This window comes from Arvicanthis niloticus, chromosome 13 (genome assembly GCF_011762505.2).
Source record: "Arvicanthis niloticus isolate mArvNil1 chromosome 13, mArvNil1.pat.X, whole genome shotgun sequence".
Lineage (NCBI taxonomy): Eukaryota > Metazoa > Chordata > Mammalia > Rodentia > Muridae > Arvicanthis > Arvicanthis niloticus.
In genome coordinates, this window is record NC_047670.1 from 56,738,117 (window position 1) to 56,763,951 (window position 25,835).

Consider the following 25,835-nt stretch of genomic DNA (forward strand, 5'->3'; position numbering starts at 1 on the left):
TCCAGAAGGCTCCTGCCCAATCCTGACAGGCTACTCCTATTTGCCCTTCAAGTTCAGCCAGCTATGGTGTGGACATCTGTAATCTCAGCACTCGGGAAGCAGAGGTAGGAGATCACCCAAAGCCAGAGGCTGGTCTAGTCTACATAACAAGTGTTATTGCTAGTCAGAGCTCCATAGTAAGCTCATCCTAAAAAGAATTAGATAAATAAACCAAAAACAACCAACCAAACTAAAGGCCCAGTTCAAACCCTCCTCCCCAGAGCCAGGAGCTGTCATTTCAAGTGTTACCCTAGTCTACTCACTGCAAGGCTTCGGGTGCAGCTTGGGTACTGTCTGGCCACGTCTCTAACTCGGTTGTGAAGCCGCCTGGGGTACAGAAATGCCAGCTTTCTTATTTTATATAGCCATTGTTGAGCTGAACATACAGCAGAGGGATTCTGCTATTGTTGAAGTGCTTGCCACAAACCAGACTCTAAAATTTAGGATTTCCTGGGTACTGTTTCTGTTAGTGATATCTGTTTCCTGAGTCTAGAGGAGAAAAGAGTAAGAGATTTCACATGGCCAGTCAATAGAAGAGGGCAAAGAGGCAGGTAACTCCGGGCTGTGGAGATTACACCTATCTCTGAAGCAGGACTTCTTTACCTCTTGGCTTCTGATTGAGCCACCTTGGAATTGTTGCTTGAGGTGCTGCCAGCTGTGTTTGTGATTGAGTCACCTGGATGTCAGGACTGAGGACCAATATGGAAGTGTTTCTGCCTGCTGGGGGTTTCCTGGAAGCCATGAACATCAGGGAGGTTGGTCAGGCTGCCCTCCAACTAACTCATTATCCTCCTGCCTCAGCCTCTGAGATTACAGGCATGCAGCACTACACCTGGCTCAGTGTAGGAAATCTTGCTTGGCTGAAGAAAGGAGAATCTTCAAACATCAAACACAGGGTCAGACAGGATCAAATGTGTGACTTTGAAAGACCCTCTCCAGGGTGTACTGGGAACATTGAGGGACAAAGAGAAATCTTGCCCAGTGCCTGGGTATGGTCCCGGCTAGGGGGTAAAGGAGGGCAGAGGCCAGGTTGTGGATGAGGTCCAATCACTGGGGGTTCAGCAGATGGATCATTGCCATGTCATGTGGTGCCTGTGCTCAGACCACAGAGGTTTCCGCCTTCCACAGCTTCCCCTGCATAGGACTGAGCCCCATTGCGTGGTAACTGGTATGGCCTTGTCGTCCCTACCCACTTGTACTTCCAGGTCAAGCCTGACCCTGACCTGTTGAAGCTACCCAGCTCCCAGCCAACATTAGATGAGTGAGCAGTGGTAGAGCTGTTTCAAGGACTGGGAGATTGGTGCCGGGAGAGGGCGGAAGCCTTTGTAGGGAGGCCAGGAAGGAGTATGGTGGTTCAGGTGTAGGGAACTGGGAGAGTGGGCTGTAGGGTTGTGTGATGAGAGGCAGAGTGGGCTGCAGGGCTGTGTGACAAGGGGCAGAGTGGGCTGCAGAAACAAGGGGCTCATTCTGTAGACAGAGAAGCCAGAGCTATCATGGCTGGTCTCCCGCCTCAGCACTGAATTACAGTCAGGAGTCTGACCCAACAACCACGCATCAGGTGTCTTGCAAGGGGGAGGGTCAGTATGGCATCCTGCATTTCCTTGTGATGTTTGGACTATTATCGGTGGCAGGAACTCTGAATCTGTCACCTCCCAAACTGTCATGATGACCAGTGTGACAGGATCTGCCATCAACCCCAGTCCCCCCACTTGGGATACTGAGGCCCAAAGTCATAGTTAGAGAGAATGTAGGATTCACACCCATGTCTGAGGCCACAGCCCCTATGTCAAACACAGTTAGTGCAGTGCCCCATAAATACATTCATTGGTTTCTCCACATATGGAGGCCTCCTTGGGGTAACAGTTATGTCCCCATCAGCTTAGACATCTCCAGACCTGCCTCACTGTTGAAGATGTAGCTACAGGTGTCCTGTGGCGAGAAGAAAGCAGACATTCCCCTCCCCCAGGGCCTTCCTGGAATGAGCTTCACATCCTGGCCCAGGCCCAGGCAAGAGGTACTCACAGCAATCTACCTTGCCTGGCATTTTTCCTAGGCAGCTGCCAAGGGCTCATAGTGGCCCAGAGAGGCTGCTGGTGGAAGAAAGCATACAGTGCTTAGCCACCCGCCAGCTTACAACCCCAGCCGAGGTTTCCCTTGTGTGTGAGGGTGAGTGGGCTCTGTCTCTTGCTGCGGAGTGAGCAGGAGAGCCTGGTGAAGATTAGCGCAGGACCTGTGGCAGATGCCTCTCATATAAACAGCCACCAGGTATTGTTTTCACTGGTTGTGTTCCTTTTCCTTGGTGGTCCTATGTTCCTGGTCCCTGGTAGCACAGATGACTGAGTTTAATGCTAAAACAAGGTTTTTCCTCTAAACTTGAGATGTTCCAGGCCCTGCTCATGCCCAGGCATGTGTGGTGAAGGGCAGGTACATAGCCCTTGCCCTTCAAGTTCACCACACAAATGAGTCCAGTGGCTCACAGGTCTGCAAGGTGGCAGCATAGTCCCTGAGATGTCCTATTACTCTAAAGACCCCTTTAAACCTTTACTGTAAAACCCAAATGAAAAGGACCTCACCGATCCGTGGAGAACTACAGACGCACCCCAAATCACTCACGAGAAACACAACTTGATGCAAATCGCAAGAGGTTTACTGGCTAGCCAGGGCTGTCTTTCCTTCAAGCCCGCGCAGGGGCAGCTGAATTCAGCCCAAGAACAAAAGAAGTTTACAGCTTTTAAGGGGGAATCTACAAACCAGGTGGGGGTGGAGTTAGGGAAGGGGGAAGGCTGAGAGTGGAGTTAGGGAAGGGGGAAGGAGGGGGAACAGGTCACTAGGTCATCGATACATTTGATCTCAAATTCCTAAGATCCATGGTGTGTCACTTTATAATTGGCTATTTCGAACTAGTTTCACACTATATATCATGAGCTCCAGTTCAAGGGGGTCAGGCTTATCTCAAACTTTTAGCATCCTGGCACCAACTGTCTCAGGGCTGTTAGTTCAAATCGCGGCTAGGCTAATCTCGGGCCCATAGCATCCTGACACCATGAATCTTAAGGTTTGTTTAGTTAGGGCCATCTGTTCAAATGGTCAGCTAATTTCCTGGGACTGAGGCAACACAGTGTTTGACTTACAGGTTTTTATGTCTTTGCTTTTAAGAGTAGGGTTCAGGGGATCAACTTATGATTTTTCTATCTTTCATTACCTTGGAATGATCGGGAGGGAGAGAACCCTTCTGACAGCCGCAGGGTAGGGTGGGGTTAGCAGCTACTTCCCCAGCCCTGTCACCCCCACGCACAAGTGCTGTCTGATTGATGGACTTATGCTCTCCCTGCAGACACTGATGGAGAGGCAGAAACGGAAGGCGGACATCGAGAAGGGGCTGCAGTTCATTCAGTAAGTCGGCAGTGGGCAGGTGGGTCTGGCTTTCCTTTTCCTCCTGGCTGAGCCCTGCTCAGTGTGCACTGGACACAGAGAGGTGGGATGAGCTGGGAAACGGGCGGATAAGGCAGAGGCCATGATGTCACATGTACGTGTGCCTGTGCTGCCTGGCCCTGGCTGCCCTGGATCTTGTCCAGTATCATTCTGCCCTCGCCCTTTTCATCTTGTGCTCCACCGAGCATTAGTTTTCCCCTCCATGAGGAACCAGGAGACAAAGCCCCGCCCTTCTCCCTGGCTGACACGCTGCAAGCTCTCCTGAGCCAATGCTCTCGTCCATAGGGAGCTGTAGTTTTACCCACAGGGGTTGGCTGCTGTCAGTGGGCCTGGCACTGGCTAAGTGAGCCTTTGCGTTAGCTCAGGAGAAGGGCAAAGCCTCCCAGACTGAGGGCACATGAGACAGACTCAGTGTGACTTGTCCTGTGGGCTGAAGGTAGAAATTTGGTTTGATGAGGTCGTAGTTCCAGAGTGGGTGTTAATTTCCTAGCAGTAGTCTCGCCCATACAAGTCACCCTTGATTTTGCCCTGGCCAGTCTGTCTCCTCTTGTCCTTTCCTAGTGCTGGGGCCCTCCTAGACCCAGCCATGGCTCCCTTGCCATTGTAATTTAGATCCCTGGAGTCTGGCTTTCCTTAGAAGAGGGCTGAGCTTGAAGGCTGAGGGCAGCTGCTGGTTGGAGCTGCTGCTGGGCAGATCTTGCCTCCGGGAGAGTCTAGGGAAAATGGAAGTCCTTCTAGCAGAACCGAGTGACGCCATACAGTCTGCTCACCTCTTACCTCAGCCAGAGCTGCCTGAGGCCTACTCCTGCATCACCTCAGGCCTGAAGCACTAGCCTCAGGGCTCCACATGGGACCAACCCATGGGCTCACCCTGTCCGGTGTCTCTTTTCCCACTAGGTCAACACTACCCCTAAAGCAAGAAGAGTATGAGGTGAGTGTGGCCGTGGTTGGGTGGACACAGTGAGGGCCAGCGTTCAGGGTAGAGGGCTGTAACCTAGCCAGGCTGGATGGAGACCTGCTTCTTACCTTCCTTGTGCAGGCTTTCCTGCTCAAGCTTGTGCAGAACCTATTTGCTGAGGGCAACGACCTGTTCCGGGAGAAGGATTACAAGCAGGCTCTGGTGCAGTACATGGAAGGGCTGAATGTGGCTGACTATGCCGCCTCTGACCAGGTGGCTCTACCCCGGGAGCTGCTGTGCAAGCTACATGTCAACAGGGCAGCCTGCTACTTCACCATGGTGCGTCTGCCCCTCCCCCACCCTAGCCCTGCCCTACTGCTCCTAGCCTAGGCCCCACTCCTCACCTCTTCTTAACTCTCGCCTTGTTTTAAAAGACAATGTTTCATTATGTAGCCCTGGCAAGCCTGGAATTTTGTATGTAAACCAGGAATTTCGTGTGTACAACTCACAGGGGACAGTCACATACACCTGCCTTTACCTCCTATGTGCTGGGATTAAAGGCATGCACCACCACACCTGGTTTAAGTTTTTTTTTTTTTTTAATATTAATTTTTATTTTATGTGTATTGGTGTTTTACCTGCATGTCTATCTGTTTACCATGTGCGTGCCTGGTGTCTATGGAGGTAGCCCTGTCAGTAAAGTACTTGTCTTTATTGCTTTGTAAGCACAAGGAATCTGAGTTTGATGTTTGATTCTGAGAATACATAGTCATACGCATACACACAAATATACATGCACTCATATCTATGAAAATATATATATACATATACTTACATATTTACACACACACACACACATATTCATCCCCTCACACTGTGTGTGTGTATCTCATCCATTGGAGTTCATTGTCTAGCCAGTTCTTGTTTTGTTTTTTGTTTCATTTTTCTAGACAGCATTTCTCTTTTCTTTCTTTCTTTTCTTTCTTTTTTTTTTTTCTTTTCTTTTTTTTTTTTTTTTTTTGAGACAGAGTTTCTCTGTATAGCCTTGGCTGTCCTGGAACTCACTCTGTAGACCAAGCTGGCCTCGAACTCAGAAATCCGCCTGCCTCTGCCTCCCAAGTGCTGGGATTAAAGGCGTGCGCCACCACCGCCCGGCCCCAGCGTTTCTCTGTGTAGCCCTGACTGTCCTGGAACTCACTCAGTAGACCAGGCTAGCCTCAGAGATCCCTCTGCTTCTGCCTCCCATATGCTGGGATTAAAGGACACCACCGGGTTTGTCTACTCTGTTTATCCAGTCAGTGAAATCAGGACCGAGAGATCGTGTTTCAAAAAATAAGACAGACTCCTTTGGCTCTTACAGGAACATCCCTGGGTGCACATACCTATAGACAGATCCATAGCTACAACAACCACCACCACCACCTCAGAAAAACACACTAGCCATCGCCCCACCCCAGATGAATGAGTTAGAGTTTGAGGGTGAGCCTCTTCCTGACAGCATCTCTGTGAGGAGCTTCTGTCACTCTTAGCCCATGATGTTGTGCGCGAAGGGCAGATAAGTTAACAGATGTGTCACCAGGCAGGCTCACTGTTGTGTAACCTGAGGCTCTCCTCACAGTGTCCTGCCGTATCTGTTACAGCTCACCGTTCTTACACCATGTGTTAGAGGTTTACTGCTGTGAACAGACACCATGACCAAGGCAGCTCTTATAAAGGAAAACAGTTCATTGGGGCAGGCTGACAGTTTCAGAGGTTCAGTCCATTATCATCATGGTGGGAAGCATGGCAGTGTGCAGGCAGACACGGTGCCAGAGGGACCAAGAGTTCTACATCATGAATTGTAGGTAGCAAGAGGACTGTGTGCCACACTGGGCAGAGCTTGAGCATAAGACCTCAAAGCCCACCTCCACAGTGATGCACTTCCTCCAGCAAGGCCACACCTACTCAAACAAGGCCACACCTCCTAATAGTGCCACTCCCTATGGCCAAACATTCAAACGCATGAGTCTATGGGGGCCGTACCTATTCAAACCACCACACACCATCAGAGTAAATGCCGCCCTCTCTCTCTGAGCTCTGTCTTGAAGCTCTTCAGCTTGGTCTCTGAGCCGAGCTCCCTGGCTGTTCCTCTGCAGGGAAGTAAGGCTACTTTCCATCCCAGGGGTCAAAGGTGCTGACCACTGGGCTGCCTGGTTGTCTCCTGCAGGGCCTATATGAGAAGGCGCTGGAGGACAGCGAGAAGGCCTTGGGCCTGGATGGCGAGAGTATCCGGGCATTGTTCCGCAAGGCGCGCGCCCTCAACGAGCTGGGGCGCCACAAAGAGGCCTATGAATGCAGCAGCCGGTGCTCCCTCGCCCTTCCCCACGTGAGTGCTGTCTCCCAAGCATCTGTACTGGCCCTCCCTTGTTCACACAACCGCATCCTTCTGTGCCTTGGCTCTCTCCTCTGCCGTAGGAGGCTTGGGGTACTGATGTGATGCTGGCAGACAGCCAGGGCGACATAAAGAAACTTTGTCAGTGTTTAAAACACACAACTGCATAGTTTGATCCCTAGTCCTGCTAGAAAATAAACAGACACTAGAACCAGCCTGATTCTGTGGGCTGTACCTATAATCCCAGGAGCTCAAGGCCGGCTGAAGCAACACAGGGAGTTCCCCATCTTAGAGATAATATGGAAAAAAAGATTAAAAAAAAAAAAAAAAACTATTCCTTTGCCTCCCCAAAATAAAAGGAAAAACAAAACAGCCTTGTGGTTCCCAGCATGTGACTTAGAAAGCCAGTGGCAGCTCCCAGGGCCACACAAGATGTCCAGGAGCACAGGACTGTGCACTGGGCAGCCTAGCCCACCAGGTATATCTAAGCCCATGTCCTGCTTTCTACAGGATGAAAATGTCACTCAGCTGGGTCAGGAGCTGGCTCAGAAGCTTGGACTGCGGGTGCGGAAGGCCTATAAGAGACCCCAGGTAAGTGGGATTTGGGGTAGGCTTAGAGAAGAGGGGTGAAGGGAGGGACTAGGGACTAGGCACTGTAAGGACCCTGAGTAAGGTAGCCAGAGCCTGGTAAGGACAGAGGGAGTGACAGCAGGTGACCTTCCTCCCTGCTGGCTGAAAGCCCTGGAATGAGCATCAGGACCTTGGGAAGAGGAAAGAACAGCCAAAGCTCCCAGCTCACCCCAGACAGCAGCTGTAAAAACAGCCCTCGGCTGCCCTAGCCCACTCTAACCAGGCTGAAGATGGCCCACATTGACACTGGTGTCCTTCAGTTTTGTGTTCTCAAATGCCCCCTCGTTGTGCCTGTCTGAATGTTCGTGTCTGCTGGACTCCTTCACGTTCACATACTGTCATCTGCCGTGTGTCTGGAAACTGCATGATACAGGACATATGGCTTGAGTTTCTCTGGCCTGACCTTAAACACATTAGTGCGTGCTTCCACCTGTTTCCGCATCTGGAAGGCAGATAATTACGCCCACCTCAGGAGGCTCACGGAAAGACTGAAACGAGAGAATGCATGAGATGGTGCCTGGCACGTCGCAGGAATGTGTATGTTTAGATCCTCTTTCCAGTCACCTTTGGAAGATGGAAAAAAAAAAAAAAAAAACAAAAAAAAAAACCAAAAAACAGTGTAACCCTGGAAGCCAGAGCCAGTGGCAGCGGTAGTCCTTGGGAAGGGACCACAGCTGGCGTCAGGGTCTGTGTGGTTCTGGCTGGTGGAATGCTTTGCTTGTCTCCACAATCTTAATCTCTGCCCACTTCTCCCCAATTTCTGGCAGGAATTGGAAACATTTTCTCTGCTTAGTAATGGCGCCCCGGCTGGCTTAACAGATCAGGTAGGAAGGGGTCTGAGACTCCTAATGTTTCCCCAACTTCATACCAGCCTGTCTTCTCCATCCATTTTTAAGAGCTCTGGATTCACCTATTGGGGTGACCCCAAGCAGTAGATGACAGACATTCCTGTGTCTGGTACAAGGCTCACAGCCCCTAGCATACTTTCACCAACCCCTACTCCTTACTGGTACATCTGCCCACATCCACAAACGTCAGGACTGGTCACAGTTCCGTGGGGTTTGTGAGAAGGCCAAGAGGAGTGGAGAAGATAAGGCCAGGCCTGCCTCAGTATAGGAAATATCTGAGAACTCATGAACAAGCATCAGGTAGTGCCTAGGCCTGCTCCTGGCATCCTGTGGCACCTACAAGAGAGATGGCAGAGTGCAGATGGTACACAATCACACGTGAGCTTCAGCTGCTGCGTTTCCCACAGGCTTCTCCAGCACAGGACTCATTTTTCTGGCCAGTTGGTCACTCTGCATGTGTGTCTAGAACTGGGTGGCCTGGGTTGTACTCACAAGCAACTCTCATTTACAAGGCACAGTCCCCTGGAGCTTAGGGCGCAAGACAAGGAAGGCTATGACCTCGTGGGGCAGAGCCCAAGGCTGCCTTGTTGGGAAGCAGCCTCACCCAGCTGGGGGGATAGCTTTAGCCAGGTAGAGGAGGAGCAGGATTCACAGGCCATGGAGCTGAGGCCCGTAGTCAGGAGAAGAAGAGACATTCCTGAGACCACTGGTATAGTTAGCTCCTCCTCGGGGTTCAGGAGAGTGAGCTCTGTAGCTGCATGTGTTGAGGGCCAGATCCTGAGAGCACACTTATCCTGGCCTGTTATTGCAAAGGTGACTGTAACTAGTAGGCCTCTGTGCAAGAGGACTGGGAGAGAAACCTGGACAGTAAGGGCGGCTGGAGGGCTGGAAGCCACTTGTTCTGCAGGGCCTAGATAGCACTGTCCTTAGAAGCATTCACTGGGGCCTCCTTTGTCTCCCCTCCCCACCCCAGGCAGGTATAGCCCTGGCTCTCCTGGCTTGATCCAGTCTATAGATCAGACTGATCTAGAACTCAGAGATTGACCTGCCTCTGCCTCCCAAGTGCTGGCATTAAAGATGTGTGCCTTTATCACCTGGACTCCCTCACCTCCTTTCTGTGTACGTTGTGTATAAAAGCTGCTCTGTGAACAGCATGGTGGCCTTGGTCTATGCAATTTATCTGTGATATACAAACACCCTGAGGGATGGACAAGCACTTCACATATTCACTGTGTTTACTGCGCCATCTGTGGACAGGCTCAGGGGTGGGGCTGGAAGAGCTCCTGGCTCCAAGGAATGGACAGGATAGGGTCAGGGCAGGCGTTAGACAGCCCTTCTCTGACCCAAAGGGTTGCACTCTTGACCAGTATTTGGGCTGTAGAACATCTCCCAGAGTGCTGGCTGAGCAAGGTAGGTGAGGCAGGGTCTGGATGGATTTTACTGCAATTGTTGCTACTGCTACCCTTAAAGCGGGTAGCTAACAGTGAGTGTCTGGGCCTTCTCCCAGCCTCCACAGAGACAGGAAGGACACAGGGTATTCCTGGGCCTCATAAGGATCAGACGTCAGGGAAAAGAGGAGCATTGCTTTTCAGGGTAGAGGAGTGATTGTCCCTTGTGGCTGAAACAAGGCAGAGGAGTTCACTGGGGATAAAGAAGGGAGGCTGGGAAACTAACTGCAGGCCAGCCTCCCTGCGGTCCGTTATACACATGGTTAGAACAGAGTGTGCCAGGCACTCCTCTGAGGTGCTGCATCTCTGTAACAGTTCCAGGCAGTGTGGCTTTGGATCCTTACTTTACAAACAAGGAAACAAGTCCAGATAGGGCGCTGACTTGGCCAGACCAGAAAGCAGGCTCCAGCATTTCCCCGATCCCAGACAGCGCTCTGGCCCCAGTACTCTGCAGCTGGAGAGTATGGGCTCCCTGGAACCCCCTTGAGGAGGACTATGCCTGGGCTCTACAGAATGTCTGACTCCAGGCCAGGTTTCTGCCTGACCTGTGAAGTCTGTCTTTGCAATAGGGATTGGATCCCACAGAGGATGACATTCTCCTTGGAGGGAGCAAAGCTTCCTGTGAGGCTGAGGGCTAAGTCTTGGGGAGGGTACACATTCCTTTTTGAATTAGAAGCTATCTGTGATGTGGAAGGCTTGGTAAAATCCTTGTCACAACCTTTAATCCCAGCAATTGGGAGGCAGAGGCAGGTGGATCTCTGAGTTCAAGGCTAGCTTCATTTATATAGTGAATTTCAGGGCACACAGGGCTTTTGAGACTCTGTCTTAAAAAAAAAAAAAACCAAAATAGCCCAAAACCCTTGCCTCAGGGAATGGATGAGAATCTACCCTTTTCTAGGTACCTGGAAACGAAGACTCAGAAGTGTACCCCTTGCCTGGGACTATTGCTCCCCTGAAGTGTACCTCCTAGGCTAGTTTCCCCCACGCCTTTCCCAGCCCACACCTGCTCAGACCTTGGCTTGAAAATCCAGCCCACCTGTGATAGACAGTTGTTCCTCAGTGAGTGGCCCTCGGCTGGCCCTGTGAAAACGTGCCAGGCCCTGAGGCCATGCCATTCCACCCCACATCTTTCCTCTCACAGGGAACTTCTAATGGATTGGGATCTATAGATGACATTGAAACAGGTATGTCTCAGCTGTGGAGAATGGAACACCCCAGGGACTTCCCTGAGGCAGGACAGAAAAGAGCATGGCTTAGTCCTCAGCCTGTCCCTGTCCATTCATGCCTGCCCCTGTTGGATACCTCATGTTAGAGCCCTCACTTCCTACTTCCTTTTGTCTGTTCGTGGGCTTCCAGTTATGTATAATAAGTGCTTGAAGAAAGCACTGCTAGCCCCAGAGAGAGAGGTGACATTGGTGGATATTAGAGCAGAGTCAAGGCGATCAGGACCCCCCCCCATCCCACCCCCCAGCTCCAGGCTGTCTTTCTTCCTGGACTACCTCTGAGCCATTGCCACTGGGGCAGGGAATAGGGAAACCGGGTCCCTGTGGAACAAGGGAAGAAGGGAAGATGTTAGCTTAGTGACTGGGCGACAACACCCCCACCACACAGGGCCCTTTCAGCTACTGAGCTCACTCCCTCCACAGACTGCTATGTGGATCTCCGAGGCTCTCCAGCCCTGCTCCCCTCCACTCCCACGATGCCCCTGTTCCCTCATGTTCTGGACCTACTAGCCCCCCTGGATGGCAGCAGCAGGACACTCTCCAGCACTGAGGGCCTGGATGACTTCTCAGATGGGGATGTGTTTGGTCCAGAACTGGACACCCTCCTGGACTCTCTGGTGAGCCATGCTGCTGACTTCTTGTTCTGTCCCTTGCAGTCTCTCACTTAGAACCCCATAGTCCCATGAAGAGACAAGGGAAGGGCCCCATCTTCATATCTCAGTTGGGAAAATGAAGGGCCTTGGGAGGGTCTTGCCAGAGTCTACAGAACAGATCCCAGGAGAGACCAAGCAGAGCCCCAGTTCCTCCCCACAAGCAGTTACTGTCAGGCTATGGAGGAATAACTGGTTCCTGGAATCCCCCCCCCCCATGGGATTGGATGGTTATGTTCTCGTCTGACCCTTGGCTCTGTCCCCACTTTGCAGTCTCTGGTCCAGGGTGGCCTGCCTGGCAGTGGTATGCCTAGTGAGCTGCCTCAGCTGATCCCCGTGTTTCCTGGTGGGACTCCACTCTTGCCACCTGTGGTGGGTGGCTCCATCCCCGTGTCCAGCCCACTGCCTCCTGCCTCCTTTGGCCTTGTCATGGACCCCTCCAGGAAGCTGGCTGCTTCTGTGCTGGATGCCCTTGACTCTCCAGGGCCCACGCTGGACCCCCTGGATCTGTTACCATACTCTGAGGCTCGGCTAGATGCCCTTGACAGCTTTGGGTCAGCCCGAGGCTCCCTGGACAAGCCGGACTCCTTCCTAGGTGAGACTTTGATGGCTACTTTTTCCCTCTTCTCCCTTGACAGTGCTGCTTCATCTCTCATCTCTGAAGCTCTGCACCTCCACGGCACATGCCCACATGCCCATCACAGCCCAGGGCAGTACATATTGTCTTACTTAGCACTACTGGAGCTTGAGCCTCCAGCTGGGTGTCTCACTCTAGATCAAACAGTAGAGCTGTTCATGATTCCATCTGGTGCTCTGCCCAGCCCTCCAGAGCCCTGGACCTCCAGACTCAGGCCCCATGGAGATTATCCTGATGCAAGGTCATGAGCTCAGTTAGCCCTTCTCTGGGAGCCGGGGACATAGGCAGTTGACCAGGACTTGATAGGGTTGGCTTTTGTGGTCAGAGATAGACTAGGGCAATCAAGACTGAGGGACCCGTGCGATGCCGTGGGTAGACAGAAGCCAAGGTTTCCTTCTAGGGGACCTGATGGCTCAAGGGCATAGGATCAGTGAGGATCTGGGTCTGGGATAGCTAGAGCGGGAGTTCCCAGGGGTGTGTGGGTGAGCCATGGTCTCACTGAGCCAACCTTTCTCCCATAGGCAACAGGAAGCCTCAGAAGGCATAATAAGCAAGGGTAAATATGTTGGAGCCTCTTTGCTCCAGGGCTGTGACCATGCAAATAGGAGGGCGAGCCCATAGCACTTCTCTGAGGTAGAAAGTACAGGGGCATCCTGTACCCCTCATACCCTCTGTGCTAGGGAGCATAACCCATGCTTCTTCTCCTTCTCTAGAAGAGACCAGCTCACAGGACCACCGACCCCCAAGCAGTACTCAGAAGCCAGCCCCCTCGGTGAGTGACTTGAGTGGGGCTCCCTTACTCATCCTGTGAGCCCCAGATTGGGGGTGAGGTGAGCTGTCTGCACTGGTGAGATGCTACATTCCTCAAGAGGAGCACCTTCAGGATGGCCCTTATGCTGGAGAACACATTTAGGGAACTCCTTACCTCTATGGTAGAACAAGCCATAAGCGGTATCATGTCTCTATCTCCAGGCTCAGTCTGTTCTGGGTTCAAAAGAGCACTGGACCAACTTCAGTAAGCAGCATGTAGGCCAACTTCAGCTTAGATGCTAGCTGTGTGGGCCCTAGAAAATCATTGGCTCTCCCTGGGTCTTTTCTCCTGTCTGATGGTGTCTGGGACACTTCCAGGAGAGCAGTAGGCCCTTAAGCAGGCCCACTGCAATTTCTCTACTTAATTCAAGGAAACATTCTAGAGCCAAGATGGCTTCTACTCATTGTCCAGGGGCTTCTGAGGCAGTCATGGTGTTTTGGGCTCTTATATTACAATACAAGGCCTAGGAAGATGTAGAGGAGAGTCCTAGGCTAGTGTTCTGCTACTGGGTAGGACAGATTGGAGTAGAGGTCAAAAGACATACCCTTTCTCACTGCCTTGGCTGGCCCTGGTGGTCCCAGGTACCCTCAGGGCCAAAGATGGCCAATGTCTTCCCGTTGTAGCCGGAGCCCTCAATGCCCAACACCGCCCTGCTCATCAAGAACCCTCTGGCTGCCACCCATGAGTTCAAGCAGGCCTGCCAGCTGTGTTACCCCAAAACAGGTAATTCCACATCCCTCTGCTCTGGAAATGCCAGGAATCTCAGGAGTGTAGAGGCCACATTACTGTGTGTTAGTGGGAGATTCCTGTAGGAAGACAAGGTCCTCCTCTTCAGGAAATGGGCCTGATTGGGATCTTCCCTCTCTCTGCAATGTTCTAGAAACATTGAGTTGGGCAGACTCACCACTAATTAGGTCCAGGCCTGTTTGGGAAGTCATGTGGGTTCCTGGGAGGGCTTTTCAAGTCCTCCTTCCCCTGTAAGCACATGCTAAGGGAGATACGACAGGAGCTTCAGAGACCCAGATGAGGGCTTGTGGGAGTTTTGGATTTGCATCCCTGTGTTCCCTGCCCATAGGCCCCAAGGCTGGCGACTACACCTACCGTGAGGGCCTCGAGCACAAGTGCAGAAGGGATGTCCTCCTCGGCCGGCTCCGGAGCTCGGAGAACCAGATCTGGAAGCGCATCCGGCCCCGGCCCACCAAAACAAGTTTTGTGGGCTCCTACTACCTGTGCAAAGGTGGGTGGACCACAGTGGAGCTGGTTAGTACCAGCTGGGTCCAGCTCCTCCCAGGCCTACAGCAGTGACCACAGGAGAGATGAGAGAGCTCTGATGAAGCCTGAGTCCCCATATGAGAGCAAGCATCTCTCTTGACCTTGTCTAAGGACAGAGGTCATTCAGGATATGCTATGGAGCCGGAGCCATATAGTGGCCTGCACCATTGCATGTGAGGGTCCCACAGGCCATACAGCCAGGGTCATACCCTGCAGGATTCCAGGATAGGCAGAGTCCCAGAAAGCACACAGGAAAGGCTTGCAGGCAGCAGTTGTTTTTAATGATTACATTATTTTCCTTGCCTCATAGAAATCTGGTCAGTACCAAACAGACGTTTTTGGTTTTCTTCAGTTTCCCTGAACAGTCACGAGCTTACGTACATCTGTACTCAGCCCTTTTTTGCCCTTACTCCCCAAACATCTGCATGTTACCTTTTGGCACTCAGCATCCACCCCAGGATCCACCTTTGCCCTCTCACCCACCTCATGGCAACCACCCACACAGGCCTTCCAGACCATTCAGTGTCCTCCCTGAAGCCCTGCCCATCGCTGGTGGGATGAAGGCCAGTGCCCATGTCCACATCTCCACCCTAACTGTTCCTCAGGCACACTCCTCCCACCCCCACCCCCACACTCCAGGACACATGCTCTGCTCTTTGAGCCTGGTGGCCCAGTTTGGAATCAATTCCCTGTACCACCCTCCTCCCCCTCTGCAGCTGAGGGTGCAGCCATTCCTCCAGCTCCAGCTCTGTGGCCCATGTTCCTGGTCCTAATCACAGTTATTCACTCCCCAGTGAACAATCCTAAGAACCGCCCCTCTTTATATATCTGTGTGCATTCTACAAAGGCCTTTGTGCATTGCTTGACCTGCACAGACACTGGGGACTGGGGTTAGGGGTGAGCTGGGAGGGGTCTGGAGGGTGTTGAGCCTTCCATACCAGGGCCTGGTATTTGGACAAGGATCCCTCTTGGAGATCAGCAGCCACCAGTGCTCTGTCCTGGTGGATCCGCACCGCAGTGAGATCACTGGGTGCTGTGGGCTGCCTCCCCGACCTGGTCTAACATGTGTCCTCTTGCCTCTTTGTAGACATGATTAACAAGCAAGACTGTAAGTACGGGGATAACTGCACCTTCGCCTACCATCAGGAGGAGATCGATGTGTGGACAGAGGAGCGGAAGGGCACCCTCAACCGGGACCTGCTCTTTGACCCTCTAGGGGGTGTCAAGCGTGGCAGCCTCACCATTGCCAAGCTCCTCAAGGAGCACCAGGGAATCTTCACCTTCCTCTGTGAGGTACCTGCCTGCCCAGCCAGTTCACCAGTCCCCCATGGTCCCGGGCACAGTCAGGGCTATGCTGCCTCTGCACTGGCTGCTGTGGGAGCTGTTAGTCCTGGAACCTGTGGGCGTGGTGAGGCATGGCCTGAGAATCACCAGTTCCAGAGACTGTTGGAAAGTTAGGCCCTGGGGATCCTATGGAACCCAGATCCTGTCTGGCTTCTCATTTTACAAAGGTAAAATTGAGGCCAGGAGAAAGCAGTGAGCACCCCGTTTGATCTTCCCGGGAACCCGGAATGTGCAGGATTTAGATCTTTATCCATACCTTTTGGGCAGTCCCAGCACAAAGATACTGTCCTGGTTCACTGGAGGTGCAGAGGGTTGAGGGAGGTGTTGCCTGGATGCTATATGGCCATGTCAACCTGAGCAACACACCGCAGAGCCCAAGGCCACCTCCTGAACAGAACTGGCGATCTTTAGGGCCAAGGAGACTTAGAACCTTGTCTAGTGTCATCCCTGAATCCCGTATCATGGGTATGACAGATTTAGCCTAGGTCAACTGTCTAGAGCAAGGTGTCCATGGCCAGCCTTTTCACATCTCTCCCGACGTGGTCCAACCTGGCTGTGCCTGCTGTTTCCTGCCCGTGACCCAGCTATGCCATCCCACAAGTGTCCACCCAAGTTTCTTTATTCTTTTCCTTGGCAAGCTGTGATTCTAGCAGCTTCACCGAGCTTTCCCAGCGTTGGGTTCCTTTGTCTTTTTGAGGGGGTGTTGAGATAGGGTCTCACTATTTAGCCCTGGCTGGCCTGGAATTTGCTACATAGACCAGGTTGGCATTGAATTCACAGAAATCCACCTGCCTCTGCTTCCGAGCACTGGGGTTAAAGGTGTGTGCCACCAGGACCACCAGCCTTTCCTAGTCTTGAGAATACAGTTGTACCTCCTTGAAGGTGGGAACAGTGTCATGGTTATCTCTGAGGAGGAAGGGTTGGGTGAGGGGTTGGTGAGGCCCAGTCTCCCCTGATCTGCTGACCTTAGAGCAGATGAACTTGTGCTGCCTCCCCTTAGGAAAGACTTGGCTTGGGGATCATAGCTCATAGCCATAAGACAGGAGCTCTTGAACTTAGTTTTCTCTGTGTTTGTCCTGCACAGAGAACCTGTCAGATAAAGTAGGTTAATTATCCAGTTTACAGTTGAGAAAACCGAGGCTCAGGGGTATGGACTAACTCCTGCCCTAGGCACTGGAGTTGTGAGATCTGAGGGAGGAAAGAGGGAGAGCTGAAGCACGAGTCATTTATGGGCTAGAGACCTGAGGTTCACAGAGCCTGGGTTCTCTTCCACACTCCCCCTACCTAGGGCAGGGTTTACCAGATGTCCTTCCCAGGTGGCCTACTGAAGGCCCCAGCCCCTCTCCTCCCTGAACAGATCTGCTTCGACAGTAAGCCCCGGATCATCAGCAAAGGCACCAAGGACTCTCCATCTGTCTGCTCCAACCTGGCTGCCAAGCACAGCTTTTACAACAACAAGTGAGTCCTGCAGCTGGTCAGTGGGCAAGACAAGGGCAGAGAGGTCCCTGGAGGGCTGTTGTCAAATGAGGAAAGGACTAGGCCAACAAGGGACAGAGAATGGTGACACACCTACCTAGAAAGGACAGGAACCATGTTTGTTGAACACTTTCTGTCTTCCAATCATTGTCTTGGGTATTTAATGGTCTCAGCAGCCCACTAGGGAGGGAGTTACTGCTCCCCTGTACAGAAAAGAAAGCTGAGGTTTGGGAGCAGCTTGGTCAGCAGGCAGATACGCCCTGCTGATGGCTTTAACCAGCACCTTCTATTTTCATGGTTTCAGTGTCAAACAAGGCATGGGAGGAGCTGGGTCAGGAGGACACCATTGCCTTTGCTTTTTCTGACTCTCTGCCATGCCTCATCATTAGAGATGGAGTCTGGTCCTGGAGTTATGCAGCTCTGGATCCATATGGCAGCCTGGCCAGGGGCTGGTTGTAGGTTGGAGCACTAGCCATGGCAGCCTTGTGTTTCCTCCTCTCTGAGAGTAATGATGTTCCCATCTTACTGGGTTTCATTCGAGGCCACTGAGTTTCTCCACCCAGAGAAAGTGCTTCATTATTATTAACTGGACCATCTCAGAAAAAAAAAAAGCTCTGAAGAGCATTTTCCTTCAGACTTGCTTGGCACTGGAAAGGTAGCCCCACTACAGAGAAGGAGGGCAGAGGGTGGTGGGGACTGTCAGCATCGTGCACATCCCATGTGCCCTCCAGGTGCCTGGTGCACATCGTCCGCTCCACCTCTCTCAAGTACTCCAAGATCCGTCAGTTCCAGGAGCACTTCCAGTTTGACGTGTGCCGCCACGAGGTGCGCTATGGCTGCCTGCGCGAGGACAGCTGCCACTTCGCCCATAGTTTCATTGAGCTCAAGGTCTGGTTGCTGCAGCAGTACTCAGGTGAGGGACAGGCAGAGGAGATGAGGTAGGCTTGGAATTGGCTGGGAATGAACAGGCCAGGGCCTGATGGCCAACAGATGGGACTTCAGGCGAGCTGGGAGCTTCCTGGAGGAGTTAGTAACCCTAACCCTGGACATCACAGACAGAGCTCTGCTCACAGGGTGTTGCTAGGTCCAGAATCTGGGTCTCTCCCTGTCTACGGAATATGCCAACATACAGATGGGAAAGCAAGACTGTGTGAGACTCAGAGCCTGGTAGACACAGGCCCTGAACCCTAACCCTGCCTGAGCAACAACACCCGCTGCCTGAGTAATGGCCAATAAGGCATCTTTTCCTGAGCCACCTTCTGTTTGTCCAGCCAGTGGGTTTAACTCTGTTCACACATCTATCCATCACTGCTTTACTGAGCATCCTCTCTGTGTCAGAGCATCCAGCCGTGAACTAAGCAAGGCCTTCACTCTTGAGGACTTAATGGAGCAAGAAAAGCAATGTCTTAGCAAGAATTAATCCTAGGTTCTATTTGGCCAAGGATGCATATTCTTCCCCACTGCCTACTGTAGTTTTATCAGCATGATTTGGTGCTGTATGGGTAAGATACTGTACATATGACAGTGAGTGTCCATGTAGACTTAGAGTTGATAGTGTGTTAACTTCAGGTGTGCATCACTGATGTGTGGAAGCAGAGCAATGGGAGAGGGACCCAGAGGGGCATTTCCAGTCAGGCGGTGAAAGCGGGCCAGTCTAGGGAAAGGCAGGGAATGCTCCAGGCAGCAAAGGACTTGAGGCCAAAGATTATCCCAGGGGGTAGAGCAGTGATAAACGTGAGATGCAGTTATGATTCAAAGTCATCAGGGGTCTTAAGTCATCTTTTTGGCCTTAAAAAGAAATACAGTCACACACTGCATAGTGATGTTTTAGTCAATCATGGGCCAAAGAGCAGTGGTTATATTACAATGGGCTCAGGTGTGCAGTGAATTATAATGAGTGAACACCACTGTTGCTTGTTCTGGCTTTGCTACACTGCACCTTTATTGTTAGGAGTAATCCTAGTTTAAACTTAAAAAAAAAAAAAAATTAAGATGCTGACTGAGTAGCCAAGAGATGACTCAGAGGATAAAGGTGTTTGGCACCAGGTGTGATCCGAGTGTGACCCCCAGGACCCACATGGTAGAAAGAGAACACTAACCCCTGAAGTTGTCCTCCGTCATTCACACACCCACCTGTGCCACTTATACACAAAATAAATAAACATGATAAGAAAATAGCTTTTAAAAGCCTGCTGTGTGACAGTGACAGCAGCTTCATCCTCTGTTCCCAGCATTTCAAAATGCTGCGTATCTCAGAGCAAACGCCCATCATGGCAGGTGACTGCAGTTGCGTTACTCTGAATCTGCTGTGCAGTGCCAGGAGGGGTTTTAGGTGAAATGGAATTTCAAAATCTCGACAGCAGAAAACCTGGAACAAGGGCAGGAGTGGAGACAACCAGGGAAGATGTAGCTCCCTACGTGGTGGCAGTAGAGGTGGCAGAAGCGGTCACATTCTAGGTATACTTTGATGGTGGAACCAGCAAGATTGTTGGTAGACCAGGTGTGAGGTATCGAACAAAAGGTTGTATTAAGGTCAAGCTGTCAGGGTGTCTAGTAGAATAGGGGTCTGTGTTCTGATAAGAGTGGTGTGTGTAGGATGAGCGTGTTTGGGAGAGCTGATACCAGGGTTCTGTGTGGGATGTTGATTCCAAACTGTCACTTGGACTTCAAGTAGAGATGTTGAGTGGGCAGTCAGGTGTGGCAGGCGGTAAGTCCAAAGGGAGATGTGAGCTGTGGGTCTGCATTTGGGGATCATCAGCAAGAACCTGATGTCAAGTGTGGCATGTGCCCCGGGTAAGCAACAAATGGAGAGTGGCCACGGCAGAGCCACAGCCACAGAATGACCAGACAGCTGGCCGTAGGAGGCACTAGAAAGGGAAGAGGGGCTGCAGGCAGGGAGCTTCAGGAAGATGTGCTGAGCTGGAACTGGAAGGCAAGTAAGGATCTCATCGGCATTCTGGGGCCATCATGCTGGGACATTGGGGCTTTGGAGACTGGTAGTGAAGAGCCATGTGCCTGGTATCTTGGTAAGCCCTAAAAACCTTGGGGCTGCCCAGCAGGATTCTGCTTGAGTCTCTAATGAGAAAAGCAGGGGTTCTAAAAATGGAACACTGGCTTGGGAGTCCAGGAGCTTTCTTCCTGTGTTACAGATGGACAAACTGGCCCAGAGAGGACACGTGCACTCTCTGTGTCCTGAGTCTTAGTGTGGTCAGAACTGGCCAGCTAGGACTCCTTGGCTTGGGATGCATCCCGGTATCCCACAGGTGCTGTGTCTCATCCTTTGCCAAGCCCTGTGTTTTCTCCCACCCTGTAGGAATGACCCACGAAGACATCGTTCAGGAATCCAAGAGATACTGGCAGCAGATGGAAGCCCACGCAGGGAAGGCCGGCAGCAGCTCGGTAAGGCCTGGGGCTGGCACTGGGCAAGGGTGGACACCACAGGAGCTGTCCGTCTCCTTTTACTGTGACATGTGACCCTGCAAGTTGCACTCTTTCCTGTATTTCTAGAGTTCACGATTTACTACACGCTTTGGTATTAGTCAGTGAGTATCTCTTTCCTATGTGCAGGTGTGTGTTTTCATATACAAATATACGTTTATATACATAAATATTCACACTGGTTTTGGGGGGCTTCTGTTTTGAAACATCTGGGAGTGGGCTTCAGACAGATACCCTCTCACCTCTGATCACCTTTAAAAGGGTAATCTGAGGTTAGAGAAATGGCTCGGCTATTCTTCCAGAGAACCCACATTTGATTACCAACACCCACATGGTGGCTCACAACATCTCTAACTCTAGTCCCAGGGAATCTAGTGCCCTCTTCTGGCCTTTGTGGGCACTATACGCATGGTACACAAAAGACATACATGCAAACAAAACACCCATACACACAAAATAATATTTTAAAAATTTTTTGTAATGAGGGTACTTTTTTATATACCCAAACACCGGAAAATTAATAGAACAGTACCATTTAGATGCTGTAGTTTGTCCCCTAAATTCTAGGTGACACACTGTTCCATTGGCATGTCTCTTTCTTCCCTTTTTTTTTTTTTTTTTTTTTTTTTTTTTTTTTTTTTTTTTTAAGAATGGCTTTTTCCTTGGTCTTTGTCTGTGTGACTGACTGACTGGCATTTCAAGTCTCTGGTTTTACAGCTAATCCCTCCCTGTGGTGTGGGCGTACCTGTTTTCTCCTGCTGCAGAGGCAAAGCCATGGGCTCACACTCCATGTCAGGAGGCATGGTACCTCAAGATAGCACATTAGTTGGTGACTGTGACAGCTTGTCTGAGGTGCCTCCAACTGTCAAGCTCCCTGTACTAGAATTTTTTTTTCTCCACAGTAATTAGTAATGGCATCCTGGATCAATAGGGCATGATGGTACACACCTGTCATCCCAGTACTTGGGAGGTGAGGCAGGAAAGGAATTGAAAGCCAGCCTCAGCTGCTTCGTGGGTTTGAGGCTAGCTTGGGCTACAAGAGAGACTCTCTAACCTGCCATTCCTGGCCCTCAGAAAACTCTCAAAGGAGATGCCTTGAGCCCATGTGAATAGCTTTGAGGGTCAGAGTGGTACCCACTGACTATGTTGTTTCTCTCCTGTGCTTCCTGTGGTCTGACTGTATGAGCCGTAACATTAGGGCATTCACTAGATTTGCCCGGTGGCAAATCCCAAGTCCCCTGACATGGTACCACGTGTGTGCCCCACCTGTACCATTCCTACTGAAATAACTGAAAGAAATAAACTGAAAGAAAATATTAATGAGGTGAGTGAGATTAACAAATTAAGTCTAGGCTGAATAGTTAATTACAGGATGTAGAGACACTTGTTAGAATTGATCAGTATTTTGTTTTTATAGTTAACAAGTTAAAAATGCTGAGACTATTTCTGTGCATAAATATGTAGTACAAAATGGCAGAAATGTGTTTAGAACTTTGTTGGAAATTCAATACTAACCTCATACCAAAATTCATGAATACATTTTAAAAATCACAAATGAGGGCTGGAAACTCAAACGACCCAGCCGTGAAGACGGCTGAAGCTCACGAGTGTGCCTGCTGGGAGCGCTGCGCTCTGCTGCCCCTGGCTCTGCAGCTCCTTGCGGCTGTTCTATCTGCTGCAGCAGAGGAGATGAAAGACAAGATGAAAGAGTCTGAGGAGTCAGATGATGACATGGGATTTGACGTGTTTGATTAAATTTCTGCTCCCCTACAAATAGAGCCCTTTTATGTATCTTGGGGAGAAAATGAAAGCGCTTGCTGAATCAGGTGCAGTGGCACATGCCTTTAACCTCAGCTCTCAGGAGACAGAGGCAGGCAGATCTCAAGATTCAAGGCCAGACTGGTCTACAGAGCTGGTTCCAGGACAGCCAAGGCTACACAGAGAAGCCTGTGTGGGAAAAAAAAAAAACAAACCACTTGATGCTTTTGCAGACAACTCAGGTTTGGTTCCCAATACTCACATCAGGCAGCTCACAGTTGCCTGTGACAGCAGTTCCAGGGCATCTGATGCCCTCTGGCCTCCATGGACACCTCCGTGCACACTCTGTACATAAACTACCAAAGAACAAGCAACTCAACAGCAATAGCTTTAACACACACACATACACGCGCACACACACATATAACACAAGCACGCGCGCACACACACATTCATGTGTGCATACGCACACGCACATACACACGCACATGTGTGCTTCTTTTACTGCTGTGATGAAATAGCACAACCAAAGCACTGTGGGGAGGAAAGGGTGTATTTGGTTTATGTATCCTGAATCAGGCCACTGAAGAAAGCCAAGGCAGGAGTTCAAACAGGGCAACAATCTAGAGGCATGAACTGATGCAGAGGCCATGGGGGTGCCGCTTACTGGCTTGTTCCTTGTGGCTTCTCAGCCTGCTTTCTTAGAGAACTCAGGACCACCAGCCCATGGTTGGCACCACCCACATGTGCTGGGGGGCCTTCCCTGTCAATCACTGATTAAGTAAGTGCTCTACAGGCCTGCCTACAACCTGATCTTATGGAGGTGTTTTCTTAATTGAGATTCCTTCTTCTCAGATGACTCTAGCTTGTGTCAAGTTGACAAAACTAGCCAGCACAGCCTCTAACTCACAGAGATCTATCTGCTTCCATCCTCCCTGTCCTCCTGGCTGGGATATGTCACCATGCCTGGCAATTTTTTATTGTTTATGTGTTTGACTGTTTTGCTTACATGCATGTATTTATAGCATATGCATGCCTATTGTCACAGATGTCAGAAGAGGGGACTAGAGTATGAATGGTTGTTAGCCACCATATGGGTGCTGGGAACCAGCCAAAGTACTTCTTCTCTAAGAACAAGTGCTCTCAAACACAATTTTTAAAAATCAGATATTCTAATAATGTGTGACCCAAAGATATACTGATTTAGTATTTACATGCTGAGATAGGAGAATAAGAAAATATTTAAAGCTTTTGTTTTCTGTGGACCATTATTTTTCTAAAGCACAGGAAGTCTGTATGTATAGTAAGAACACTGCAGTTCACAAGGTACAACAGTCTGGAATTTGAGCCTTAGTCAGGCAGTGTTTCTGGGTGTTACAGGGTATGACACCACAAGGTGCAGTGTGTGTATATCAGGTACTTAGAACCAAGGGTTTGTTAATCTGACATGATGCAGCGGGAAGTGTTGCTAGACACACCTCAAATTCCTTGCATGTCTGATGTTAAATTAATTTCTGCCTGTTATGTATTCAGAAGGTTTTGGTATTGTGAAATTTCTGAAGCTCCCAAATTCAGTTTATTGACCCTTGTGGGTTCGACCACAGTTTAAGGAGCTGTAGAGAGTAACAGCACGAACTGTTCTTTCAGAGGCCCTGAGTTTGATTCCCAGCATGTCAGTAGCCTATAATCCAGGGGTATACACACACAAACACTTAATTTCGGAATAAAATAGATGGAGATTGTAGCTTGTGCCTTGAATCCCAACACTCAGGAAACAACTGCAGATCTCTTTGAGTTCAAGGTCAGCTTGGTCTCTGCAGCAAGTTCCATCTAGGGATACATAGTGAGACCCTGTCTAAAAATAAATACAATCAATTTAAAATAAATCTTTAAGAAGAGAGGCTATTCTATATAGTGGTTGCACAAACCAGACCTCTAAAAGAGTACAGATGAGTGAAGACCAGCCAGGTGGGCAGGAAGACGGTAGTTCAGAGTCCATCACCACATCTGCTTCCCCTAGTCAGAAGTCATAGGGCCCTTAGCTGACAGCTCACTGCCTGCCAGTAAAACTGGACAGTAGACTAGCCAGTTTAAGACTGAGTGGTCCTAGGACTCCCAGAGGCCTCAGGCCTGGTGGCTACAGCTTCACCAACCTACGCTCCCATCTTCCAATAGGGTACCCCAAGGACACATGGACCCAGCACCTTTGACTTGCAGATGAAGTTTGTGTGTGGTCAGTGTTGGAGGAATGGGCAGGTGGTAGAGCCGGACAAGGACCTCAAGTACTGCAGTGCCAAGGCCCGGCATTGGTAAGCGGGCACAGTACAGGTGCTTGGGCAACACGGGGCACTGCCAGAGCCACATGAGGGAGGAGGCCGAGACCTAAGAGACCTGGGCTCTGAGAGAGGAAAGAAAGACTTCCTCTCTGACTCTCCCCAATGATTCCCATTTCTGGCCTCCAGCTGGACCAAGGAGAGGCGGGTCCTCCTGGTGATGTCCAAGGCCAAGAGGAAGTGGGTGTCCGTGAGGCCACTGCCATCCATTCGGAACTTCCCACAGCAATACGATGTGAGCATCTGTGGGGGAGGGGATGCAAGAGCTTGTGGGTCCTGAAAGGCTTTGAACTGCCTAACACTATGACACAGCCCTGTGAGACTCAGCAGGCTTTCTTTTGCCCACCCACAGCTTTGCATCCATGCTCAGAATGGCCGCAAATGCCAGTATGTGGGGAACTGCTCCTTTGCACACAGCCCTGAGGAGAGAGACATGTGGACCTTCATGAAGGAGAACAAGAGTGAGTGACAGGCTTGTCCTGTATTCCTCTATCACCTCGATGTAATCTCTAGAATACATGCTTGGGTGCTTCCCTAGACTCTGGGCTTCCTGTGAGTGATTAGTCCCTCAGGCCAGGCTACATAACTGCAGAGCTTAAGCTTTTTGTACTTCCCAAGTCCAGCAGGGATCATGGGTAGAATGGATGGGAAGCCCCCTTACCAAGCACTCTGTTCCCTGCCCAGTCCTTGATATGCAACAGACCTATGACATGTGGCTGAAAAAACACAACCCAGGGAAGCCTGGCGAAGGGACCCCCATCAGCTCTCGGGAAGGAGAGAAGCAGATCCAGATGCCCACGGACTATGCTGACATCATGGTAAGCCCTGCCCCCATGCTGAGCCAGGGCCGGTTGGGAGGGCATCCTAGAGGGGCTGAGAGGGGCAGAGGTGTGGAAGCAGGCACCCACAAAGCTGTGCATGCAGATGGGGTACCACTGCTGGCTCTGCGGCAAGAACAGCAACAGCAAGAAGCAGTGGCAACAGCACATCCAGTCTGAGAAGCACAAGGAGAAGGTCTTCACTTCCGACAGCGACACCAGTGGCTGGGCCTACCGTTTCCCTATGGGCGAGTTCCGACTCTGTGACAGGTGCTGAGAGGGCCATGCGACTGGGAACACGGGGACGGGGAAGGCAGGGAGCAGGTGGGCCTGAGGACAAGGATGTTGGGACCAGCTCCATCTCTTGACTTGGTGTATCATGAGATGAGTACAGTACTGGGGGTGGGCA

General features: G+C 50.9%; 1 protein-coding gene across 2 annotated transcripts in view; it reads left to right on the forward strand.

Moving 5' to 3' along the window:
- Window positions 1-25,835, forward strand: part of Zc3h7b (zinc finger CCCH-type containing 7B) — a 46,518-nt gene that overhangs the window by 17,780 nt on the left and 2,903 nt on the right. Inside the window, exons 2-22 of one of the 2 annotated variants that reach the window (XM_034516773.2) lie at window positions 3,374-3,432; window positions 4,369-4,402; window positions 4,511-4,708; window positions 6,576-6,734; window positions 7,251-7,331; window positions 8,138-8,194; window positions 10,808-10,850; window positions 11,313-11,506; window positions 11,813-12,134; window positions 12,890-12,948; window positions 13,611-13,710; window positions 14,063-14,224; window positions 15,347-15,552; window positions 16,961-17,061; window positions 17,811-17,992; window positions 20,393-20,478; window positions 24,451-24,584; window positions 24,738-24,843; window positions 24,961-25,069; window positions 25,293-25,426; window positions 25,533-25,696. In XM_034516773.2, the coding sequence (XP_034372664.1) occupies window positions 3,380-3,432; window positions 4,369-4,402; window positions 4,511-4,708; window positions 6,576-6,734; window positions 7,251-7,331; window positions 8,138-8,194; window positions 10,808-10,850; window positions 11,313-11,506; window positions 11,813-12,134; window positions 12,890-12,948; window positions 13,611-13,710; window positions 14,063-14,224; window positions 15,347-15,552; window positions 16,961-17,061; window positions 17,811-17,992; window positions 20,393-20,478; window positions 24,451-24,584; window positions 24,738-24,843; window positions 24,961-25,069; window positions 25,293-25,426; window positions 25,533-25,696 (2,684 nt within the window). In that variant the 5' untranslated portion in view covers window positions 3,374-3,379. Of the gene's footprint in view, window positions 1-3,358; window positions 3,433-4,368; window positions 4,403-4,510; window positions 4,709-6,575; window positions 6,735-7,250; window positions 7,332-8,137; window positions 8,195-10,807; window positions 10,851-11,312; window positions 11,507-11,812; window positions 12,135-12,889; window positions 12,949-13,610; window positions 13,711-14,062; window positions 14,225-15,346; window positions 15,553-16,960; window positions 17,062-17,810; window positions 17,993-20,392; window positions 20,479-24,450; window positions 24,585-24,737; window positions 24,844-24,960; window positions 25,070-25,292; window positions 25,427-25,532; window positions 25,697-25,835 lie in introns of those variants that run through there. The other variant, XM_034516771.1, reaches the window with a different exon arrangement.